A 25011-nucleotide genomic window follows, 5' to 3' on the forward strand; every position below is an offset into this window, starting at 1 on the left:
TATGCAAACGTCTCTTACTTTTCAAATATGCCCACATGAATGAATTCGGACCACATGTACCATCTGAAGCTAAATTAGCATGTGGCGTCGCTTACGCCCTTATAACCTGTGGATTACTAAAAAAATTCAGTTCTAGGGTTTTACGAGGCAGAACCACGACACTATTATGAGACAAACCGCAGTATATATTTCAGAAATATTTCTACCTCCTGGAGTTCGTTAACGTGCACCCAATGCACGATATGCGCGCGTTTTCGCCCCCACTGAAATGCAGCCGCGGTGGCTGAGATTTGATCACGCACCCTCGCGCTTAGCAGCGATACGCAAAAGCCACTACGCCAGCACTTCGGGTATGTCATAAGTACTCCTTATATTTTCCGACTTGTACCCTGTCTAAAGCTCATGAAAAAATGTTCAACTTCGCCTCATCATCATAATCATCAGCCTGGCTACGCCCACTGAGGGGCAAAGGCCTCTCCCATATTTCTCCAATTATCCCGTTCATGGGCTGATTGTGGTCATGTTGTCCCTTCAAACTTCTTTATGTCATCCGCCCAGCTAACATTCTGCAGCCCCCTGCTACACTTCCCTTCTCTTGGAATTCAGTCCGTGACCCTTAATGACCATCGGCTATCTTCCCTCCTCATTACATGCCCTGCCCATGCCCATTTATTTTTCTTAATTTCAACTAATATGTCATTAACTCGCGTTTGTTCCCTTACCCAATTTGCTCTCTTCTTATCCCCTTAACGTTACACCCATCATTCTTCTTTCCATAGCTCGTTGCGTCGTCCTCAATTTAAGTAGAACCCTTTTCATGAGTCTCCAGGTTTCTGCCCCGTACGTGAGTATTGGTAAGACACAGCTGTTATACACTTTTCTCTTGAGGGATAATGGCAACCTGCTGTTCATGATCTAAGAATGCTTACCAAACGTACCCCGGTCCATTCTTATTCTTCTGATTATTTCAATCTCATGACCTGGATCCGCGGTCACTACCTGCCCTAAGTATATGTATTCCCTTACTACTTCCAGTGCCTCGCTGCCTATTGTAAATTGCTGTTCTCTTCCGAGACTGTTAAACATCACTTTAGCTTTCTGGAGATTAATTTTAGACCCACCCTTCTGCTTTGCCTGTCCAGATCAGCGAGCATGCATTACAATTTGGCCCCTGTGTTACTAAGGAAGACAATGTCATCAGCGAATCGCAAGTTACTAAGGTATTCTCCATTAACTCTTATCCCCAATACTTCCCAATCCAGGTCTTTGCCTATCATGATACAAAGGCAAATCAAAACGTTTACTTTTATCGAGCTGAAAATTTAAAACCAATTACACTTAATGCCCAGCCACTTGCTTCGGCACTATTGACATTGCTGCATGGCTAATCTAGATCATATAGATCAACTTGTCGTCTTTCACGTAAAGGCAGATGAAGGCGTCTTATATTTATTACGGGCATATTGCAACCTACTCTGAAAAACTATTATTTGTCAAATTCCCATAGCTGCCAAAGCAAAATTTTTTTCTTCTTTTTTTTTTACTTGGTAAACACCTCTGCTACCCCGAAATTTATTCGTCCGACTATTGTAAAGCGTGCGGAGCCAGAGCGACGCTGCAGCACATGCTGTGGGCATGCGCCGGTAGCGAGCAGCAGGAGTCCCCGACGAACGGGGTAGAAATGGCAGCCTCGAACCGAAGTGCGCATTTGGAGGCGGCCCTGCTCTGCCACGACCTCGTCGATCAAGTGTGGGCCGTCCGGCACGCCGAGGAAGCCGCCCGAGTCCAAGTACTCGAGGCAGTCACCTAGGCTGGGGTGGTTATGGCCCCACCACACCCAAATCGCCGGACATTTACAATAATGTTTTCACTCACTCACTGGTAACCGAGGACCAAGCAAGTAAAGCATGAAGCCTAATTGACCTTGCGTGGAACAAATTACCTAATTGTCACTTGTAGAATATGATTTGGTTTCACATAAATCCAGCAAAAACATTTTTGTGGGGGGCTGTAGGGTTCATGATCCTATTATTTTCATAAATGCTAAAGACAAATGCAAACACTAACATTGTACAAATAATCCTCGGTACGGCGCGCTACACGAACTGCAAAAAGTAAATTGAGGGCTCGTAGAGTTACCAGTTCTCGCTGAACTTCATGAAACCTTTCTGAAGACGCGTTTCATTCGCAGCTCGTTTTAATGTAACCTTCATTTCTTTGTCTGCAAGCGAAGTTCCAAGACATTTGAATTTTACCTAAGGCGTGTTCTGTGCTCCATTTGTTGTAGAAATTCGGCCCAAAGTTCTCGTGTGTTGAAAAAGCTTAATTATATTCTGGAATATTTCCGAGCTTAGTTATAACTAGGCCATTGCACAAAACTTTGCCGATTACTGACTATCAGCACTTGGTCACGAGAGGCCATAGAAGATGGCCATATTGTTCCATACTGCACGCCATTCACATAAAATCATCAGGTCCCATATCACCAAGCTTGCCTTTTACAGCACTGCGCGCTGCACTAGCTGAGCTCGTAGCATTTTTATAAAAATCTGTATAGTCTAAAGGAACAGCCGCTAGAAAAGCAGGAAGTTTAACGAAAAGCAAGTAGTTCTAGTCAGCTACTTTTCATTCGAAAAGGCGAAAGGAGTACAATGAAGAAATTGAAAAGGAAAGCTTTGAAAAAGTAAATTGAAAAATTCTTGGTAATATTTCTTCTGAAATTACTTTATTAGCGGCAAATGTATCTGCCTTGCCTAGGAACTCCGCTGCAAGAATGCTCCGTTTGCTACGCTCGTAGCCTTTTTATAAAAGAAAAATCTGTATAGTCCAAAAAGCACTCCGTAGGAAAGCCGAGGATGTTCCTCGAAATAACTAGCTTTGGCTAGATACTCTTCAATAGAAAAGGAGGAAGGAGTAGAATGAAAACAAGAAAGAAATAGAGAAACAGGAAACACACAGGGCGCGCAAAGCACGCACTCACTTTAGGTATAGCAGAATACGTTATTATATTCTACGATATAGGTCCATAGATTTCAGAAATTCGGGCATGACCGTTACATTTTTTTTGCTGCTTCATAGCGCTAGCCTGTAAGAAAGAATGGAAGAAGAAAGGACAACTGATTTCATCTCACCTTTTTGCTCATACTTGGAAACGCCTTGCTCACGTAGGGAAATGATTCGTCGTCCACGATGTGCCAGTGGAGAACGTTCATCTTGTTGTACGACATCGCGTCCTGGAAGAGCAATGTTTGCATTGCGCGCCTAAGCAAAGAACGCTCCAGGTGCTTCCTTTTTGTTGGTAAAAGTTTGAACTGTTGAGGGTGGAGCTATTTCAGAGTTTTAATTTAGCAAGGTGGGGAACACTATTAAATTACAACAGCTGTACGTCCCGACCGTTATTCTGTAAATATAAAGTAGTGTGTGTATTCTTCTGTGAGGAGTTATTGCTTATACAGTTCAGTCTAAGAAAACGAGAAAAGAACACAGTCACGCCCTGTTAGCTGTGCGTGGAAGAATTCTATATTGATGATATTATTGCTTGGTGCCTCGTAACCAGCGCTATGCAGTTCAGAACCGGTAGCTCAGAGGCACAATTATTGTCGGCGTCTGCCTGGTTACGTGTAAAAGAACAGTATCTGTAGTAAAGTAGAATAATGTTGAAGCGGTCTGCGCTGGACGCATGAAAGAAGACGAAGGAAGGTGCTAGGGGAGAAGTGAGAAGGAAGAAGTTGGAATAAAATGGCGGACGACACCCGTCTCACTTAGATTATGTCATTTCTGTTGCCGTTCTAGTTAGGAACGCTACATTTTGGCGCAGCCGACAGTTTTCGAAGACCAGCGATGCGGGTGACGTTTTTCGTCGACCAGGCGTCATCAGAGTCTGTTGTGTTCACCCGATACCAAGTGCACGGTGAGCCAGCGACGGACCTTCCTCTTGAAGTTAGTTCTACCGCGCTGATCAACGTGGTACTGCAACAAGCTGCAATCAGCCGCCAAGCCCTCGTGCAAACAGGATCGGTGACAGTGAATCTACAACTGCAGACACTGAGCGAACTCGTTCTGGAACCCATACGACGTGGCACCCTCAAAGAGGAAACGCCTGCCGGGAAGGTGACCCTAGACTTGAGTGTTATGGAACTGCAAAGGAACATTATACAACAGATCGAAATAATGAGAACTTTCGTCCAAGCGCTTAGTCGAGAGCAGTCAGCACGAAGTATTGTTGAACCAGATGTTTTTGAAGGAAAATCGCAAAATGTACACTACTGGCTGTGTTTTTTCGAGTACGCCTGTGACAAGAATCTGTGGCACTCCGACGACACAAAGATTTTGCATATGCGCCGCTATTTGGGCGGTATAGCCAGAAAATGGTATGACGTGCAACTCATGGATTATGGAACAACATGTTGGGAACTGTGGAAAAGCAACTTTTTAGGGGCTTTCGAAGGCAACGCAGTAGAAAGATGGGATGCGGCACTGCGGTTCAGTTATACAGGTGGCTCTCTGCTTGAGTACTGTCTTGAGAATCGTCGCCTGTTGTATTCTGCAGAACCGAAGCTGTCGTCTTCTGCTGTTGTAGCTTTGATAACGCAAGGGTTGTGTATCGAGATCCGTAGTCATGTCCAGCTCAAAGGTCCAAGAACGTTTGATGACCTTCTGAACTTTCTACAGACCTCATTGCCAAGAATTACATCGAGAAGACAGCCAGATGGTAGAACAGAGCAACTTGATTCCAATCTAGAGTCGTTGCCGTCAACTGAATGTGAACACAGCTTCATAAACAAATCTCTGGGAAGCGTAAATCATGACTGTGAGGATGGTGAAGAACCAATTACCGCAGTTCACGGCAACCTACTTCCACATAATCTGTCTACCGTGCATCACAAGCCCCAGAAAAAGAGCTTCAGTGAGACAGTATATTTGGTGTCGTCAAGCTTATTGTACGCCCCCATTAAGGTAGATGGCATTGAAGTGAAGGCTCTCGTTGACAGTGGAGCTTCGGTATCTATTATCAACAAGACTCGAGTGGATGCCAGTCGTCTGCACGCTGGTAGAACATTGCGTGTCCAAGCCTACGATGGGTCAGTGACCATGCATAGCGAATGGGTAACCCTGGCTATTGAATTTCAAGGAAATGCTATTACCAGTGACGTATTGGCCATTCCCAGTGTCACCTACGATTTTCTTTTGTCCCGTCCAGACATGAAAAAACTTAAGATGAACCTCTATTGGGATGACAAGGTAATGGCCGAAGACACGATAAGAACAGAAGACCCTGGTGAAGAACCTAGTGTATCAAGGCTAATTTTTCACCACGAAGACATCAAGACTAAGTACCCAGAGCTTATATGCATAGGAAGCTACCCTCCAGCAATGAAATCCCATGTCGTTCCTTTCGAGCTCGCAGATAAAACAGTGGTTCGTAGAACCCCCTATAATATGTCCAGAGATAAAAAGGTGTGGCTGAAAAAGGAGTTGCAAGAAATGTTAGACGCAGGTATCATCCGGCCTTCTGTATCCCCATTTGCTTCTCCTATCACTATTGCACCTAAAGAAGACGGGACATTCCGCCTCTGCACAGACTACCGGGCTCTCAATCGTCAAACTGAATTGATACCTTATCCAATGCCGAGAATCGACGACATCATTGACGAAACCGGTGGTTGCCATTGGTTTTCACGAATAGATCTCTGCAAGGGCTTTTGGCAGATTCCACTAAGAGAAGAAACGAAGAAGTACACCGCGTTCATAACCCCATTTGACTTGTTTGAGTACAACCGCCTACCATTTGGTTGGAAAAACTCCCCTGCGTGGTTTCAGAAGATTATGACGGACATTCTGAAACCTTACCTGGGCACATTTTGCAATGTGTACATCGACGACATCATCATCTACTCAAAGACAAAGGACGAACACCGTAGTCATCTTTCAAAAGTTCTTCATGCCCTCAGTCTTGCCCAACTCAAAGTCAACTTCAAGAAAAGTGCGTTCTTTCAAGATACCGTAGTATTTCTTGGCAGGGTGTTTGATGGACAGACTAAAAGCACCAAGCAAGAATCGGTAGAGAGAATCTCCAAGCTGGTAAAGCCTTATGATGTGCACTCCCTGCGCGTTTTTCTTGGCCTTGCAGGACACTTCCGGCCGTTTATCAAAGACTACGCACTGAGAACAAGGTGCCTCACACGTTTAACTCAGAAAGACGTGCCTTTTCATTGGGACGAGAAGTGCGAAGCTGTCTATCGTGAGCTTGTAAAACTAATATCGTCGGACCCCATCTTGCGAATACCGGATTTTTCCTTGCCTTTCGTGCTGAACACGGACGCATCACATTATGCTACCGGTGCAGTTCTATACCAGAAGCCATCCAAACAAGCTGATCAAACCAAACACTACGTCGTGGGGTACTACAGCTATACCCTGAAACCCGCCGAAATCAATTACTGTACCACAGAAAAGGAAGCTCTGGCCGTCTTAAAAGCTGTGCAGTACTTTCGTACTTACCTGGAAGGTGCCAAATTCATACTTTTCACGGACCATCAAGCATTGACTCAACTTCTGAGCATGGCCCAGCCAAGAGGCCGCATTGCTAGATGGGTGAACTATCTGCAACAATTTGATTTCGTAATTTCGCACCGTCCTGGCCCACTCCTCACTGACGCTGACGCACTATCAAGATTACTTGTACAGGAATCAAGCAATAATCCAGATACAATCAATCATATTAAGCTATGGGAAGGTACAGAAGAGCTCCAGTTTATCAATGGAAGGTATCACGTACCACCAACTATGATTCCAAGGATTCTTCATCTTTACCACGACACCCCTGAATCGGGTGGACATGATGGCTTCTGGCGCACTTATAAGAAATTGCTCATGAGATTCACATGGCCGGGCATGAAAAACGACATCAGCCATTACATCCGCACATGCCACCTCTGCCAGGTGAACAAAGTTAAATTCAAGCAATCGACAGACGTTATGACAAACCCTGAATATTCAAGCATCCCGTTCGAAGTAATTCATTTGGACTTCGCGGAGCTCAAAAAGAAGGGGGAAGGAGTCAAGCGAACGCAAGCTTTCTTGCTCTCCATAGATGAGTGCACACGGACGATTGCGGCTAAAGCTGGCAAAGAAGACGCAAACAGCGTAATAGACCTCCTCAAAGCTGAGTGTTTTAAACACACAAAGACGCTCGTCTGCGACAACGGGCCGGCTTTTCGGAGTGCCAAATTATCAAAGTGGGCCCAGGAGCACGGCATCATGATAAAGTATTCTTCTCCATACCACCCGGCAGCAAACGGCCTAGCGGAACGTGCCATACGAGACATCAAACAGTATCTGAAGATGTATCCAGACTTTGCCGGTGGCTGGAAGTGCTGTCTCGAGGCCGCTGTGAAGCATCACAACAGATCATACACCACGAGTTTAGGCTGCAGCCCTCATTTTGTAACTTCAGGCACAGCGCCCATACTTCCTGCAGATCGTGAGCTAGGTCTCCTAGAGAACCTCGAACTTGCGGAAGTAAGGAAAACTGTCAAAGAACAGGAGATCTACAAGCGCCGCATGAAGCGAAACTTTGATAAAAGGCACAGTAGCGAGATACCGGACATACAGCCTGGAGACTATGTCCTTGTAAGGAAAGGAGCTGTGCCCTCAAATTCAAAATATTGCGGACCATTTCAAGTTATTAAGACTGCATGCCAGCATGGAATATTGAAGAATGTCTGGTACGCCGGAGCCTCGGGCCAAACGGAGTGCGCCGCTATTGGAAACGTATTCAAGTATTACCCCAGGAGGTGTAATTAAAAGAAATCCGGAAGAGTGAAGCGGTCTGCGCTGGACGCATGAAAGAAGACGAAGGAAGGTGCTAGGGGAGAAGTGAGAAGGAAGAAGTTGGAATAAAATGACGGACGACACCCGTCTCACTTAGATTATGTCATTTCTGTTGCCGTTCTAGTTAGGAACGCTACAAATGTCTGTGCTATAAAGCACGAAACATTGTCCAAGAAGTGAGAAGACCGAGGGCAAACACACGTGAAACGTGTCCTGTCTGTTTCACACTATGTATCTATTGCAACAATATCGGTGCGAAATTCCGCCGTAGAAACTCAACCAGTTAATAGAGCAAAATCATAGCGATATACATATTTAAATGGTCTCAGGCACTTTTGCCAAGGTGTTTCGTTCAGCTCTAAGAGCCATCTGCGTCATGATGGAGCTGACGCAGATGACGCGCCAGTGGCCACTGGTATTATGTCAAGCATCGGGGCGCGCTCGGGGCGTCGAACCACGGTCGAATCATGCATCGGTGAAACCTGAAGAAGGGGTCACTCTTGTGATTTGCATAGGAAAATGTATTCATAGTTCAAATCAACGCCTTCTCTGTCGGCGTTATAACTGTGCCGAGGTCCCTGATGTGCGAACTTCAGCGAAGCATACAGGTTAATTAAATGGGTCTTTTCAACTGAATTGTCGCCAAATAGAAACATCGCTGTAGCCACTTCAGGCAGTCGGCTCGAGGGGAGGACGCTCGTATCCTTGTTTAAAAATGCTGTAAGGCATGGCTATTGCTACAAAGTCACGCTGTTATGTTGAATCGAAACGTTTGAGTAATTAATTACAGAAAGATAAAAGGAATCTGGGCGGTATCAGATCAACCACTGTTAGTAAAGTGAACTTACGCCTCGTTCATACAAACCAGGGCTTGTATTCACAGAAAGCTGTCAAGATAGAATTATTTTTAGGAGAAAATTCGAGCCAGTCATGGTGCTCGACATACTATATCAGTGAAGCCGGGCGGCCAATGAACTAGAGCACTTAGGAACGAACAACTGTGTGAATTTTACCACGGATCTCCTAAGTGTGTTCAAGAACGTACCATGACTAAAAATATTTTATGCATAGAATGTAAAACGAGCACGAGGAATGTGTGTGTCCTAAACTTCAAATATCCTACAAGCAAAATATTTTAAGGCAAAAGCATTAGGTGGCTCATGGGTTGAACAATCCATTATCCGGCGTTGTTAAAAAATTGACCGTCCGTCGTTATGGAACCGAAAATCAATGCCATGAATATTGATGGTGTCACCAGTGATGGTCCAAAGTGCAATCTTTGATGTTAATTGGGGCGACGTTAATTAAGGCATGGATATTTAGATATTGTTAATTAAGGCATTAGAACCCGCGACTTTTTGTGGGAGAAAACAAGAAATAGGAATTAACAATGCATTCAAGCGAGAATGTGAAGTCATTTATTGAATCTCTCGTGAGCGCATAGGTTTTCGTCTTCGTCCTCTTTAACGTGTGCTAAAGTGAGTGTAAACTGTTACATTTTTCAATATGTGCACGTAGCAGTGGCGAAGGTCGGAAAGCTGGTCGCATGTATATACACACATTCTGTTTGCATTAAAGCCGCTGTTCGATGCAAATGAGCCGTCTTCATTGATCATTCTTGTGTACCTCCTGTTTCGCATTTTGCAAAGTTTGTGGGCTGTTTTGTTAGAACATTCTTTGTGCTGCAGCGCAGCCGAAACAGGGGCACGTAATCACGCAATGTGACACGACGGGCATATAACACAGAAAGAATGACCGAAGAACAAAATAATCCACCAATATCCTATGTTGCCAGTGGGTTGAGGGTTTTCAACGCGTCTCATTGCGGCTTTTTCCTCACTCTCCTTTATTGTTAAGTGAAAAATAAAAATTGCTTTTTATTCATTCATTCATTCATTCATTCATTCATTCATTCATTCATTCATTCATTCATTCATTCATTCATTCATTCAATCTGTGCTAAGTTATTTCCTTTCTAGCTTTTCATGCATTCATTTTTATCGTGGAGCAGCCAATCGTGTGTGCTTCTGTGTCCTTTTCTCCTGTTCTGCTATGGACCGCAACCCAAAGAATATATTTTCCCGTAGTCTTGTATGGCGCCTCCCCATTCCTCGTTAAAACAGGAGAGCACCGGGCTATTAGTCAGATGTTTCTACCTGCACGCATTATTTTCAGCCGCTTGAATGACTTGTTATCGCGCTCTGCTGGCGTGGCCCTTTCAGCGCCGGCATGGTGCAGGACGTAACCAATTTTGCCCCATATGGCCCCTGCTTGCGGGAAGAACTGTGTTCATGCAGCATGCGTCGTCTCAGTGAGTATGCTATACCGTAACAAAAGTAGCAATCCCTCACTGAGAGACAAACACGAAAGCTTACTAATTTTCTTTCATGTTTTAACATCAAGCACAATTACCAACACAAGCAGTGAGTGTTCGGCTGTCGACCTGAGCGGCGAGTAGCGAGTGAACGCTTGTTCTCAGTCGCGTGTGTTTCGTGCGCTCCAGCTTTCTTCACAATAATACAGCCACATGTGCACCTGAGCACCCTTAATGTCGTTATTACTACTTATCAATGCAATTATCTGATTCTTTTTTGCATGTGGTTGCTACAGAGAGCAAATTCGAGGAAGCCAGAAGAAAATTCGCCCTTAATTAGTGCTGCGCAACAATTATGCCAACTCACCAACGTGTCCATTATCGACTCCAGTGGCAGGAAGTGTCGCGACGAATCGATCAGCAAGCCACGGTGCGGAAATCTCGGCTCGTCGTAGATCACCGTCTCATTCACGACCCACTGAAATGTTAAATCAGTATTTTGTTGACGAGGAATTCTTCCGCGACGTATAATTTACACAGCGGAATCTTATTTGAACAATGACCTGTTATTCACACCTGACTGCTTCTTTACCCTGCATGCTAGGTAGGGCGACTAATTTTGGCCCTACTGTGCTCAGACATGTCTCAAGTCAGTAAGTATACTTGTTTGAAGAATAGGGCCAAGAAACAAAGCTCCAAAAGAAAAACGTTGGGCTATTTGTCATTTAAATTCTTCGAACTAATAACGCTCTAAAGCTTTAATGACCACGATATTGTATGCTACTCTTGCATCCCATTCTTAAAATCGTTGTCTAATAGTTTGGGAACTTCAATGTCCACTCTGTTCTTTTATTCAGGAGCTAGTTTCTTTTCTTCCTGTCGTCGGTTTGGCGTTCGTCGTATCTTCCTCGCTTGATATATATATATATATATATATATATATATATATATATATATATATATATATATATATATATATATATATGTGTGTGTGTGTGTGTGTGTGTGTGTATAAATATACAATAAAACGGAGAAGACAAAGATAATGCTGAATAGCTTGACGAGGGAACATAGATTCGTGATCGGCAGCCGGCTCCTAGAATCTGTGCAGGAGTAAGTTTATCTAAATCAAATACACACCTGTGTTTACCTGTGCCGTTTAAAAGGGAAGTCTACAATCGTTGTGTTCTACCAGTGCTAACATATGGGAAAGAAACCTGGAGGTTAATAAAGAAGTCTGAGAGCAAGTTAAGGACTGCGCAAATAACGATGAAACAAATAGTGTTATAGGTGAAGTTAAGAGACAGGAAAAGAGCAGTGTTGATCACAGAGGAAACGGGGGTAGCCGAGATCCTAGTTCGTTATTTTTACACAGTTTAGATATTCTGTGTCAAGGGAAGGGAAGCTCACTCAAGGACGGCAGAAAATTATATAGGTGGGTGATGGAATAAGGAAATTTGTAGGCGCAACTTGAAATCAGCCAGCGCAAGACAGGGGTAATTGGAGGTCGCTGGAAAAGGCCTACGTCCTGCACTGCACATAAAAATATGCTGCTGCTGCTGGTTATAATGATAGCAATAGACCAATTCGGTTACCCGGTAGATTTCTCATTGGATAATTCGCGGATGGCTTCTCTCAGGCCAGGCAAAAAAAAAAAAGAAATGGGGTCACTTGGTACCTGCCCCTTCTTGGCCAATTCTCCATCATGAATGTGCACCTGCGGCACAATGGGTCAGGTGTGTTTAGGTACTTAGGCGTCGTACTTCAATGCATTCAGCATTCTTGAAACGATATCTATCTATCTATCTATCTATCTATCTATCTATCTATCTATCTATCTATCTATCTATCTATCTATCTATCTATCTATCTATCTATCTATCTATCTATCTATCTATCTATCTATCTATCTATCTATCTATCTATCTATCTATCTATCTATCTATCTATCTATCTGGCCATCTATCTATCTATCTGGCCATCTATCTATCTGTCTGGCCGTCTGTCTGGCCGTCCGTCCGTCCGTCCATCCATCCATCCATCCATCCATCCATCCATCCATCCATCCATCCATCCATCCATCCGTCCGTCCGTCCGTCCGTCCGTCCGTCCGTCCGTCCGTCCGTCCGTCCGTCCATCCATCCATCCATCCATCCATCCACCCATTCATCCATCCATCTATCTATCTATCTATCTATCTATCTATCTATCTATCTATCTATCTATCTATCTATCTATCTATCTATCTATCTATCTATCTATCTATCTATCTATCTATCTATCTATCTATCTATCTATCTATCTATCTATCTATCTATCTATCTATCTATCTATCTATCTATCTATCTGTTTCCCACAAACTTGGGGCACATGGAGTGGGTAGTCCACGGTCTAATCTGTAGCACATTGGCGCTTTTATGCTAATTAAACGCCTTTCGAAATGAACCGTCAGATCAACTTGGTCAATAGGCATGTGGTATTGGGTATGTGCCACTGTTAAATGAAACCTATTACTGCCAACATCGAGCATTGGGTATGTCAGCGAGTTTCTTTGACGAAACCTAACGTAAGCGAGGATGTGCCACAGCGCATTTGGCAAACTTCAATGACAAAAAAAAAGTTCCTTTAAAATGTGTCGGGTTCTCGACGCAATCGAACCCACCCCATGCGCAGACTTCGCGGCTTCACAGCTAGGTGGCACAGGGTCTGAAGTGTGAAGTGGGAGAGAGTAGCCCTGTGTCACTATATTGCTTCAGTGCTAATCGCGTTAACACCGACATTAATTATTTTTTTTTGTGCTTAATCCTCTCATGAGTTTTTCCTCGACAAGCATGATACATCGCATTCGTCTTCTTGATGCAAGCAGCTAGCAGCTAATGGCAGTGAGGATGTGCTTGCTTGATTCGCTACTGCTGCTAACACGCGTCAGATTCGCGTCATTTACATCCCAATGTCACGTTGGATCGCCGCGTGTTTTGTTTTGTTTTCTGTTGTTGTTATTGTTGGAAGCTTCGACTGCGATTGTATTGAAGATAGTTTTTTATTTTCCCTTTTTTTCATACGTGCTTGTCCAAACCTCGCATTCACGCGGCTGGACACTGCACCCCAACTTCACTGCTGAAATTGCCGCTGATAGCTAATGGTGAAGGACACGAACAGGGGTTGATTAGTTATATATTTCCTCGTGCTTGTCGTATTGTACAAGCGAATATTACCATGCCACCATCATTCACAAAGGCCCCATGGTCCAACATTTACGCAAATCGATAATGAGAGGTAAACATAATTCCCCTTTCATACTATTCCAAATAAACAAACAGAGTTATTGGCCCTCCCTTGTGTTTGCCTGAGATTATAAAATTTTTAAATATGTTAGGACTGACTTCGTGGAACAAGCGACATAGTTGTGTAGCTAGGTATTGAAAGTTGTGAATGTCTCAAAATCACATATGCGTTTTTCATTCGTCCCTTCGGCGAATGATCTATTGCTTTTCGGTTCAAGCGAGCAGGCGATGAGACACGGCATCTTCACTTTGTGCAACTTACCGACACTCCATCGGGTGAATAGAAAAGCTGGCTAAAGGTTTCCAGTCCTCTCAGCGCGCCCCAAACGGTTCGAGCAGCGATGAAAGACTTGTCAACAGATGATAAAGAAAGTGTGTCTGAAAAATGAAAACATTGTGTATCTATTACCCTGAACGATTTCCACTAAACGCTTATACTCCACGTGCTGACTAACCTAGCCTACCTAATTTCTTTATATTATTTTCTTTTATCACCCCAAACATCCTCTGCTTGAATACAAGCGAGTTGAATTCGCTTAACGCAGCATGTTGTCATGTTTGGTTGGTAGTGCCGAAGGCGACGTAAGTAGACGATGGCACCGTTTTGCGGAAGATACTTGCACGACCAGAAGCGGCAGCGTTTAATAATGTCGACGGACAGCAGCGACTAAAAACATGGTCCGGCAAGATTTTCGCTACCTGGCAGTTCGGCGACGCTTACCGCTGTACAATTTAATATCGCTGGCAGAGCACGAAGTGTGCACCTCGGATGTCCAGCCGAAACCATTATTTTGACAGCTTCGCTTCTGAACGACCGCTTAGGTGAATCCATTTTGGGAACGTTATTATGTGTTTTATTAGTGGCCGCAACGTACAAGGCGTTTCCCGCCACCTGTTGGACTATCCATGCTACACGAGGCAACTAGTGACTCATTCGGCGAAGCAGCCTCTTTCTGAGGGAGCTGCCAGGAGTAAGAATTCGTACTTACAGCTTTCATCCATGTGGGTGTCCGGGAGGTCCGCGCACTCACTAAGCACCATCACTCGCAGAACGTCGAGGCGACCATCAGATGGGGGAGTGTGGGGATTCACAGCGTGGTGAGCGTGAGCCCGTTCGGCCACTCCCGATGTGCTGGGTTTCGTGCAGTTTTGGAATAAAATGTCACGGCGATAGCGCCTGATTGCCTGCTGCACCACGAAGCAGGGGCCATCGTATTGGAACGAGAACGTGCTTGCGTCCACAGAGAGAGTATTTTGGCTCTTGGTCTGGTTCACGGGCCGAGGCCATACCTCGCCGCGTGTCGGAACGACCTGCATAGGATCGTGATTAAGCCCACATTCAATCAAGAAAGGTAGCATACAAGTGCAATTTTGCCAACATGAACATTCCGCTCTCCGCTTCACATGAAGTTACACTCGTACACGCATTTTCCGGCATCCTCAAAATTAGGTACCACTGCTGAAGTGCAAAATTGAAACAATTCAGATAGCGAGCAGTGCCAGCGTAGATATTAATGAACATCCTAAATATTCCGCGCTAATATATAGGAAACCGGAATAAATTAACAAATTGAAAAGGAACCTCAGATAACTTTTAAAAAAATACTACGCGCCTCCTGGTGGTTATATCTTAGCTGACGCTTTTCTTGATCTGTGCCTACTAAATGTTTGTCCAGACCTCCCAAGCATTCTGGGGGCAGACATACTACATTATGATTCCATGACAAGAATATAATAAATATTCAAGCTATAAGGATATTTGGTCTTCCAAGCACACTAAACCTTTAATACAGGAATTGCATTTTAACGCGACTTGTAGCTTGTTTATTTTTGTCGCAATCATTCTTCAATAACCCTTGATCAAGCTGATTTCTTGTGTTGGCTTTAAGCTGCGGTAATAAAGCTCTATGTAAACATATTTGCAGAATGAATATATTGTCAACATTAAAAAACCGTATTGCGGAAGAAATGGGGTACATATTTTCTTCGTGCACGGCTTTGTAGAGTGCCTGCAGCATTGGTGCATTTCCTTCCTTGTAGCATACTACGCGCACCTTAAAATGACGTTCAAACTAGTGCACGCCAGATAAAGCACTGAGACAGCTAGCTACCCAATGCATTTATCTGAATACGACATCACACTACAGCGTTAAATATCACTATCGATTGGGCACATAGTCAGATCAATGAACGAACAGGCCATTATTGCCAGCAGTGAAACAGGCAGCCCTCAGCAGCTTTTCAGAGTGGGAAAAGTTTCCCGCTCGCAACCTTTCGTCGTGAAAAATTGTTGCACTGAACGGAAGTCGTCAATAGAAGCACTCGAGACATCATCCTCTTGCTCCATGCGTAAAACAAACCTAAATTCGTCCATTAGTGAATTAGTTTCGTATTTCTTCAGCCATACAAAATATATTACACTTGCAAAAAAGGACATGCATAGATTGAACGATGCTAATTTTAAGTATTAGGTTAGCTCCACATATTACAGCCGGGCACGTAAATCAGTTGTTTGGCTTTTGTGAATGATTAAAAAGGCACAGTGCACCAATATTTCAGCCCAGCGCTTCTGATTGATTCAAAGTGATCAAAATTGGTCGAAAAAGTAATGTCCCTGTAGCCACTGATTTCACAAGGTGACTTGGCTCCTTCAGGTCATCAACTTGCTGACCACTTGCTGACCACATCAACCACTTGCTGACCGGACGAATACAAGCCCCCTTATCGAAAAGTTGCTTGATTCCTTCATATCTCCGCCTTCCTGTGAACCTCTGTCCAGTTTTAATGTTTTATTAGCATCTTTTTTTTTTCATCACGCACTCACTTACCACGCGGGGCCTCCAGGACTGGTCAGACTCCGTGGGAACTCCATACATCCATGTCGTAGCGAAGGCCGAGCAACATGCCAGAACCAACAGAAGCAATGCCGAAGGAATGCAGCAGCGGAACGTCATCGTGACCACACTTGTCCTGGGCAAACAGTGAGACCCGTTTGTTTAAGCTGCCTCGCTACTGGGCTATATTACACAGTTTATTCCACATAACTGAGCCAAAGCTTTAAAAATGAAAGGCACCGCGGACGCGAGTTGAACCAAATGCATAATGTTGGCACTGGCATAGAGTTACTCAGACAATTTTTTTTATTTCCCCCTTAACTCACGGATTAGTTTTGTTTAGATAATCAACTTTTTAAGTATTGGCTGCAGACCCCAAGTATGATATGCAAAGTTGTAGAGTACCTTGAGAAACCTCTCAATAAATTGTTTCCAACACGAAATATCTCACGTGGTACTTTTTTCCGCGTTCCAAAGAAAGACCGTGAAATATGAAAAAATACCACGTTATGGGGTGCTTGCGCACTGCTATTGTGCTGCTCTCGAGCATGCGATGGATGGACAAGGTCGGCCGCAGCGGGACTGGCCCGCGACAGGGCGTTATGCCTGGTGTAGGTGTCTGGGCATCCGGGTCTTACCGCATGACGGTGCAAATGCATGCTGCTATGTATAAAAAATCCAAGAATGCAAAACATATATGGCATAACTGATTAAATCATCAGGCTAGTTAATTGTTTGTCACCGCCCTGTTTCAAAGGGGATGCCAATAAAACATGATCATCACAATCAGTTGCATACGCGATGTGACATGCGCGTCACGTAGCGTCAACATGTAGCATCTGCACGTAGCTGTTGCATGTAGCTGGACCTGGTCAGCTCAAGCAGGCTAGGTGACTTTTTGTGATCGCCGTGCTTCAAAGCGGACGCAAATAAATTATCATAAACCGCTTAATATCGTGCCACGGGTCAGTGAATGTGACACGTGCGCGGCTTACTGTCGACACCTGTGTTTACTCTTCGATGCATGCTATGGCGCTTCTTCGCAAGGTACGAACCCTGTAGCGCGGCCTGCCGAAAATGGAGCTCCTACGAAGGCACTCCTCCAGCTTACGCTGTGACTGTGCTGCATATGCCGCGCAAGCCTTTTTCGCTGTTGCTAACTGTGTTTTTACATAAGCACACTGTGAATGAAAGGGTGCAGCTTGCGCAAGAATGGCTGCGCCTGCTGCCGCAGTTAAATTCCGACGAAGATGAAATGGAAAGACATTCGTATAGTTTTAGTATAGGCGTACGCAAAGAAAAAAAAATAGCAGTACTTTCCCGAACGATAATGATCCAAAATAAGCGTAGCGTTATATACGGATTCGGCTTGCTTTTGCTGCTGTTGAAGCTGTTTTGCACATGCGTTGAGGTAAGAGTAGTGTTTGCGTATGTGTATGGAACTGAAGTTAACGTATATACATGCAGATACACACGTCGTCTTGTATTTCACATTCCACATTCTATTGACGTACAGCCTTCTGTTCTCCTCTTGTCTGTGTCTGCTACATCTTACTCGTGTTTCCTCTCCTCGGTGTTTGGTCCTAGTATTCCGAGCACTGGTCTACGAGTGTTGAAGTACTTGGGTGTTATGGGTGCTTATTGCTTTCACTTTATGTATAACACCAACGTACAGCTGATCTGTAACTTCTTCTTGTGCTGAGGTAGGCACGTAGCCCCGTTCGTAGAGAGTTTTCGACTGACGCATAGAATGTTTTGCACCAATGCGCATAATGTTTCCGCGGACAATGAGTCGTCTTGACGCCATACCTGCTGACGGCTGTCAAGCACGCACACAACGAGCTTACAATTCTCATTCTCCCCCTGTAATGGGTAAGTTTCAATACCGGGCCACGGTCATACACATATGCATACATATATATAAACATTACTCTTCCCTCAACGCATGTGCAAAACAGCCTCAACAGCAGCTAAAGCAAGCCGAAGCCGTATATAACATACGCTTATTTTGGTAATACTACTCATTAAAAAGGTTGGAAAAGGCTACAGGTGGACAAAATTATTGCGGAGTCTTCCCCTGCGGCGCCTATATTATGATCCAGCTATAGCATGGCACGTCTGTCATATCATCTCCATTGAATGCAGTGCAAGTCATCTCGCTGAAGGTTTTCCAACTACCGTTGTCCAAGCTCACCCAATACGTCTCGCAGCCGCGTTTTCTTGCCGTCCTACTCCTTCTAATGTGTAGAGCAGCCATAGTTTTCGCCCACACAACTGCCAAGTAGCACTACTTTAAAAAATATTTACGTTATGCCCTTTAAGCTATATTAGAGTTCACTTTGAACATACCGCGTTAACCTACTCACTACCATAATCTGGGCAAGTAAGGCTTGTTATCTATTAGCACACACTGGTCATTGCACGCGAATTATTACGCATCTAAACGCGGCCACTGCTTATATGGATCGCCTTGGCTGTCATTAATCAGCGTTTACTTTCTCTGCATTTTCGTCTCCGCGGGCCCGCATTAACTTGTAGTGATGTCTAACAAAAAACGGCTAATACACGCCTATATGCGGCTTCAGCCTTGGCGTCATATTAACCCCCGAAAAAATTACAGTGACGTTTCACTTCGCGAACGCGGGTTACGAGCAACCGTATGGGTGCCATTCCTATATAGCTCCGACAGCAATTACATAGGCACTCCGGGCGCATTTCTGCCGTCGTCGTCGCCTCGATGTTCTGTATAAAGTCCAAGGGCGATGACATCGTCACCGCGCGCCGTATGCTGTTTGTGCGAGTGAAAGCGTGCGATGGTGAGCGACGATCCCAGTAAAATCTCGCTTGCGCAGAAGAGGAAAGCGGAGAGGCGGCACGCTGTGTTCCATCGCGTGCATGGTCCCGGGAGGAGGAGAGGGAGGGGGAAGATGGTAGTCTGCCAGCAACTGCGTATTCTGCTTGCACGCGCGCATTGCCTTGAAAGCGATGTGCGGAGTGTACCGACTCATAGTGACATGGGCGCTCTGTTCTCGCCGCTGAGTTTGCGTTGAAGCGTTAGCCAGCACAGACGTCACTTCGCTTGCTGATGTTGCTGCCTTGCTTCCTCATGGCGGCGTTTTGACAGCGAGTGTTGGCGGCCATCGAGGTGTTGATGTTTGATTGTGCGCGTTGGCATCGGGCCTGCTAATTTGGTAAGTAAAGGCTCACTCACACTAGGCCGACCCCCCAGCAATTTCGGTCTGCCGACTGTCGGCAACAGCGTTTTTTACGCTCGTGTCAGCGCCTCTGTCGCACTGTACCGACACCAAGCTCTCGGCCGACCATCAGCAGAATGTCAGCGTAGGTACAGTGTGACAGAGGCACCAACACGAAGCAAAAAACGCTGTCAACGACAGTCGACAGACCGAAATCGGTTTGGGGTCGGCCTGGTGAGCATTAATCGAATCTTTGGAAGTTTATACTGCCGGTAAAGCTACTAACCTTACTTCGTGTAGTTGTCTTACTAATTTTCTATCGCAATCGATACATTCTGCTCTGTATTACGCTTCCAGGCTTCGCCCCTCCACCTACATTCCTCCTCCGCCTCACTTCACTTCGTTTGTCCATTCCAGCTTCACTCAACATTACCTACACTTTCCTCTAGGTGGCGCTACTTTGCTGCACGCTCAGCGCGCTCCTTCACACCGGCGTGGGATTCTATTCACCTCCAGGCGCCTTCCTGATTCCCTGCCTTCGCGGATTGAAACATACATTCGCCGATTTCACTAGCTCGACAGTTACACTTGCTCGTAAAAAAAAAAAAAGTCGATGATTTCAGAAGCCACATGGTAATATAAGGTATCTATAGAACAATACTGGCGCATTCCTGCTCCTTTTGAACTAATAATAGTCGTTCTCTGCGTTCATGGCAATATTATCTAACAAATTAGATCAATACACAAGCTTTGTTGATATAATGGAGCTGTTAGCCTGACTGATGGCTTAACATGCTACTCCAGCTGCTGGGTAATGATTATGATATACAATGATAAAAAATACACTGCACCTCCAGTCACACACGCACACATACACACTATAGAGATATTTACAAAGTTACGTTAAGGCTTGTGGCCCCACGAACATCAGCAGCGCCGCTTTCGTGGTGCGTAAGTGGTGCGCATCGCGCAGGTGGGGCGTCGCTACGCGCCGATAATGTGCCGAAGTTCAAAGCTCGAGTCCCGTTGCAGGTGTAGCGCTGCCTGCAAAGGCCGTCTCTCTGACATGTAGAGGCAGTAATCGCCAAAATTACCTTGCTCGCCAATGGGGCTCTTGCATTGCCCAGGGGGCGCTGCGAAAAAGGTGCTAAAAAGCGCCCTCTATCCTAAAATGGGTCGTACCAAGCTCGGTCGTCTGCTTCGGGAAGCGCGTTTACAATATAGACCCGCCACTTTCGATTGTGTTGTAGCACGGCCTGCAGCGAATATCGGGCGCCGAAGATTTTTTTCAGGGGTGGCACGCTGCGTAAAGGCAAGAAATTATGCAGTGCCGAATACGTGTACGCCGTTCAAGAATTAGGCGGCGAAGTTTTAGCACGGTGTCAATCGCAAGTGAAGCGAGTCGCGTACGAAGTGGAACTACAGGTAAGGTTTGCACGCTAGCTGCTAGATTCAAGCGCACAAACGCGAGAATATGCGTGCTATAAATGAATCCACAGCAGCGATAAGCAGACATCATGTGTACGGAACTGCTGGAGCACACGACGGTACGCGCCGCGATGTACAGTCGAGCGCGATTTGAAGGTTATCGCGCGAGCGTCGACCGGGAACGCGAACAGCGCCATGCCCCAGAATTCTCTGCCGAGGCGAGGGAGGTATCAGGCCTGCTTCCCTCACTCTTTTTGCTGTTCCTTCAGCAGCCGTCACTCCCTGCTGGGCTATCAGTTTCTTTCTTTTTCTGTTTTTTTTGGTTCTGCGAACAGGCAGTGATCGCAGGGCGCACGACGTATTCTTCGGTATTATCTGAAATTGGACGTTACGAAGCTGTATCTAGCCTATGTAACGTCATTGCTGCTGAGCCAGGAAGAATGGGTGACCAAGAACATTAGCTTAAGCCCGCGAAGATACGAGGTAACCAAGTCCACACTTTATCGCAACAAATGGAAAGCGTAGAATAGAGAGAAAGGGCTATGAGCTTGTCGCGGGGTGATGGTTCTTGTATGTAACAGCGAACGAGGGAGAGAAGAGTGCGAAATCATGATTTTTCCTGTCCCGAAACCGGCCGCCAGGTGCCTGGAGTGCTGGGCTGGTTGTCGCTCGCGCGATAACCTTCAAATCGCGCTCGACTGTACGAACTGCTCGAGCGCACGATTGTACGCGCCGCGACGGCAGCGGTCTTTCGACATGCCGCGAAACGGCGGGCCTCCTGCAATCTTTGTTGACTGCATGCCGCTAAACAAGTAGTTATGCCTGCGTTGTAGTAGCGGCCATCTGTCCCTTTTAGTAACTGGTAATAACTGATGCAATGTATATGAACACGCACGTACGTGCGAATCGCGCTCTAGCGCGAGCATCGATGTGCTGCAATCAATACTGCCTTGTTGCGCTGCCTCAACGTGCTGGCTTATATATCAAGGATGAGCGCATTTAACTCTCTTAGCCTGTGCTGCTCGTACTGGAGTAGTGAATTGTCATCGAATGAGCCCGACCATTTGTGCCCATTTGCAAACACCTGGTCACTTCACGACTTCGCATCGGTCGAATTGTTAATTGTCGCTGTGGCCGGGTCTCAAATCGTGAATTACCAGCCATGCCTGCTGCTATGTCGGTCTGCTGTCAGTGCAAAAGACTGAAATTTAGAGCGCACATAATCAAGCAAGCGTCAAGACAGGCGAATCAGTCAGCATGGCGCGAAGTTTCCCTTACTCAGCGCGACGAACTGCAGCTATGCAGCGCGCCCGACGCTCCACTTCGTGAGGCCTTGAAGGAAAACGGTAGAATATGATGTTGGGATTCAGGCCTTCTTGTTCATGGCAGCCCACGACGCAGAAGTAATGACGGTGACGCCTTTTCGAGGCTGGGCTAGGTCTTTCCGGATCGGCGTCACCGATTCCTTATGCTCCCAGCATTACGTCCCATGGCACACGGAGAGTCCGTTTTCGTTAAACTATAGGCTGCGGCGCGCTCGCAGCATGGTCGGCGTGGTCTGTGAGAAGTGACGAGCCTTTTCGCACTCGTAACAGGGCACAAAAAAGTGCGAATCGACGCAAAACTCGGCCTAGAAGCGTGCTTCGCCACAGCCAGCGCTCAATATATACGACCCAAGCTGGTACGACCCAGATGTCGTTTCCCGCGCCGCTACTATACCTCAAACTCCAGCGCAAGACGCCCATTGGGGCTTCAGGGGCGTTACAGTCAGAGCACATAGGTGAGTCCGTCAGTTAAAACTTTCACTATAAGTAGTCGGTGTAGTCTGAGTCGATGCGGTGAATGCATGTTTAGTCTTACCTGTCGAGACCTCGTGGCATATAAAACACAAGATGGGTCGATCTAATATATAAGGTTATGCATTGGTGGCTTGCATCTGTCCAGAGGGATGGCTGTAAACGCCACGCGTGTGCGGATATCAGTGTCGCCGGGTCTTTTCTGGTGACAGGTACCTGGACCATCTGTATTCAAACGTCTCGTCCTGCCTTAGCAGCACGGTCAGCCTTGACGTTGCCTTGTGTGCATCAGTGGGCTGATAACCACTACCGCACAACGCTGTGGTGCATTTCGAAGGCTTTGATGCAAAGGCGTCTCATGCCCCTGATGAGTTGTTCCTGCGTGCGTGGTGAATTCAGGGGCTGCAGAGCCGCTGTTCAGTCGATACGCATAACCCAAGTTTGAGCTCTATGGCTCATGATGCAAACTACAGCTGTCCGCAATGCAGCCAGTTCTGTGGCTGTAGCTGTGAGCAGCAGAGATGGTAACACTCGCAGGCGATTTTCACACGCTAATATCCGACGGTGTAGAAATAACGGAGCAATCTGTGTAATATAACGGTGAGCCCTGTAGCTTGTGTTAATCTGCTCTAGAGCAAAATATGTCAGCGTTGGCCCGGGAGTATTTCTCTTTTTACGAGCCCGGTCGTTGAAACGACAATCGACCACGAAGGAATACTCGACGGTGGCTCCGTTGGGTTTTGATTATTCACCGGGAGGAAGCTCCGTACCACAGGGCCACTGCTTGCAGCAAGTGGATGACCCGGCACTCTGACCCAGCGCTATGACCCAGCGGATATGAACTCGACGAAACTCCTGCTATAAAAGCACTGGATAGCATAGTCGTCTGCTTTCTGCAAGGTTTTCTACAGTTGCGTTTTTCGATAGGCCGAGGCACACCCTCAAAGGTTTTGCTTTGCGTACAGGTGAACGCTTTTATGATGGTTTGGGAAATTCCCTGTAGTATAAGAACGCCGTATCGCAGGAGAGCTTCACAGATAGCCGTAACATGCGTAGCAGAGTATTGACGGAGTTGCCACCAGTGCTGCCTAAAAGTATGCGGACGATGCTTACGAATGATCATTTTTTTTCCTTTGATATTCGAGCAAGAACTGCCCACTTCATTTGACTGTCGAATGTCACGCCCAGAAACTTGTTACTCCGCACATACCAAATCGTAGAGTTCGCAGCTTTTTACGTGTGACGCCAGACCTGTTTAGTGATATGAATGACAACACACTTATCTGGTAAGATCGTTAGACCTGCAAATAAGAATATTTCAATAAATTGATAGCGGTCTACAATCTTGCCCGTAGGACAGACGTTATCTGCATATAAATAGATTGCGCCCGACTTGGCAATGCACTTCTCCAGTTCAATGAGGGAAATGTTAAAAAAGAAGGACTTAAAACACAACTCTGTTGAACTCGTTGAGGCAAAGTGTGCGGACTATGGAGCTCTGTCACCTTTTGCTGATTGACCGATCAGTGAGGTAATCTGTGATTCATGCGTACTTACCACCGCCGCCTGCAAAAAACTGTATAGCATATAAGATAGCCTCCATGGTCCCGTTATCTAACTCTACCTGGATGTCGAGAAATACAGCGATAGTAACGTTGCGTGCTGCTTTGCTAAATGTAACACTGTTAGAAAGGTTATAATCACGTCGTTATTTTGTAGCCCTTTCTAGGCCATGACATTTGCGGAGGGTAGACAGCCCTGTTCATCAGCATCCTTCTACCAGATGAGCACATATATTTAGCATAGTCTATTGCTCGATGAGAATTCATCGCCCGATGGTGTCGCGTGATCAGTATAAAAGCACTTCTACAGTGTCCCTTGTTTAGAATGAATTGTGAACATGTTGACCGTAGCGTCCCCAAAACATCAAGTACATGTTTTATATCATGATAAAAAAACAAAAAAACAAGGACAATAATTTACGAAATGACACGCGAGTACAAGCGATCTCTAGAACCATAGCAGTAGTTTTGTGCTCTGTATAGACGAGTAATAGTCGTTCCTAGCGTTCCTGGCAATATTATCTAAGAAATGAGCACATATATTTAGCATAATATAATCTTCGACGAAACATTGTCATGCGATGTTGACGCGTGGGTAATATAATACGGGGATTCCATCAAGGTATTTTGTTGACGGCGAATTAATTCACTGTGGATATGTGACCCGTAGCGGTCCCGAAACGTCAAGTATATGTTTTCTATCTGTCATCCTCAAGTGACTGCTCATTTTATTTTGTTCATATGTTTAGTATGATAAAGAAATGCT

At 45.6% G+C, this 25011-nt stretch overlaps 1 protein-coding gene across 2 annotated transcripts in view; it reads right to left on the minus strand.

Annotated features, from left to right (window-relative positions):
• Positions 1-25011, minus strand: part of LOC135901439 (beta-hexosaminidase subunit alpha-like) — an 86392-nt gene that overhangs the window by 31962 nt on the left and 29419 nt on the right. For both annotated transcript variants that reach the window (XM_070532536.1, XM_065431245.1), the window contains 5 exons: positions 16260-16401; positions 14421-14742; positions 13694-13809; positions 10515-10625; positions 3132-3233 (listed from right to left, as the gene is read on the minus strand). In XM_070532536.1, coding sequence (XP_070388637.1) covers positions 3132-3233; positions 10515-10625; positions 13694-13809; positions 14421-14742; positions 16260-16401 — 793 coding nt within the window. The remainder of the gene's footprint in view (positions 1-3131; positions 3234-10514; positions 10626-13693; positions 13810-14420; positions 14743-16259; positions 16402-25011) is intronic.

This window comes from Dermacentor albipictus, chromosome 1, assembly GCF_038994185.2.
Source record: "Dermacentor albipictus isolate Rhodes 1998 colony chromosome 1, USDA_Dalb.pri_finalv2, whole genome shotgun sequence".
Classification (NCBI taxonomy): domain Eukaryota; kingdom Metazoa; phylum Arthropoda; class Arachnida; order Ixodida; family Ixodidae; genus Dermacentor; species Dermacentor albipictus.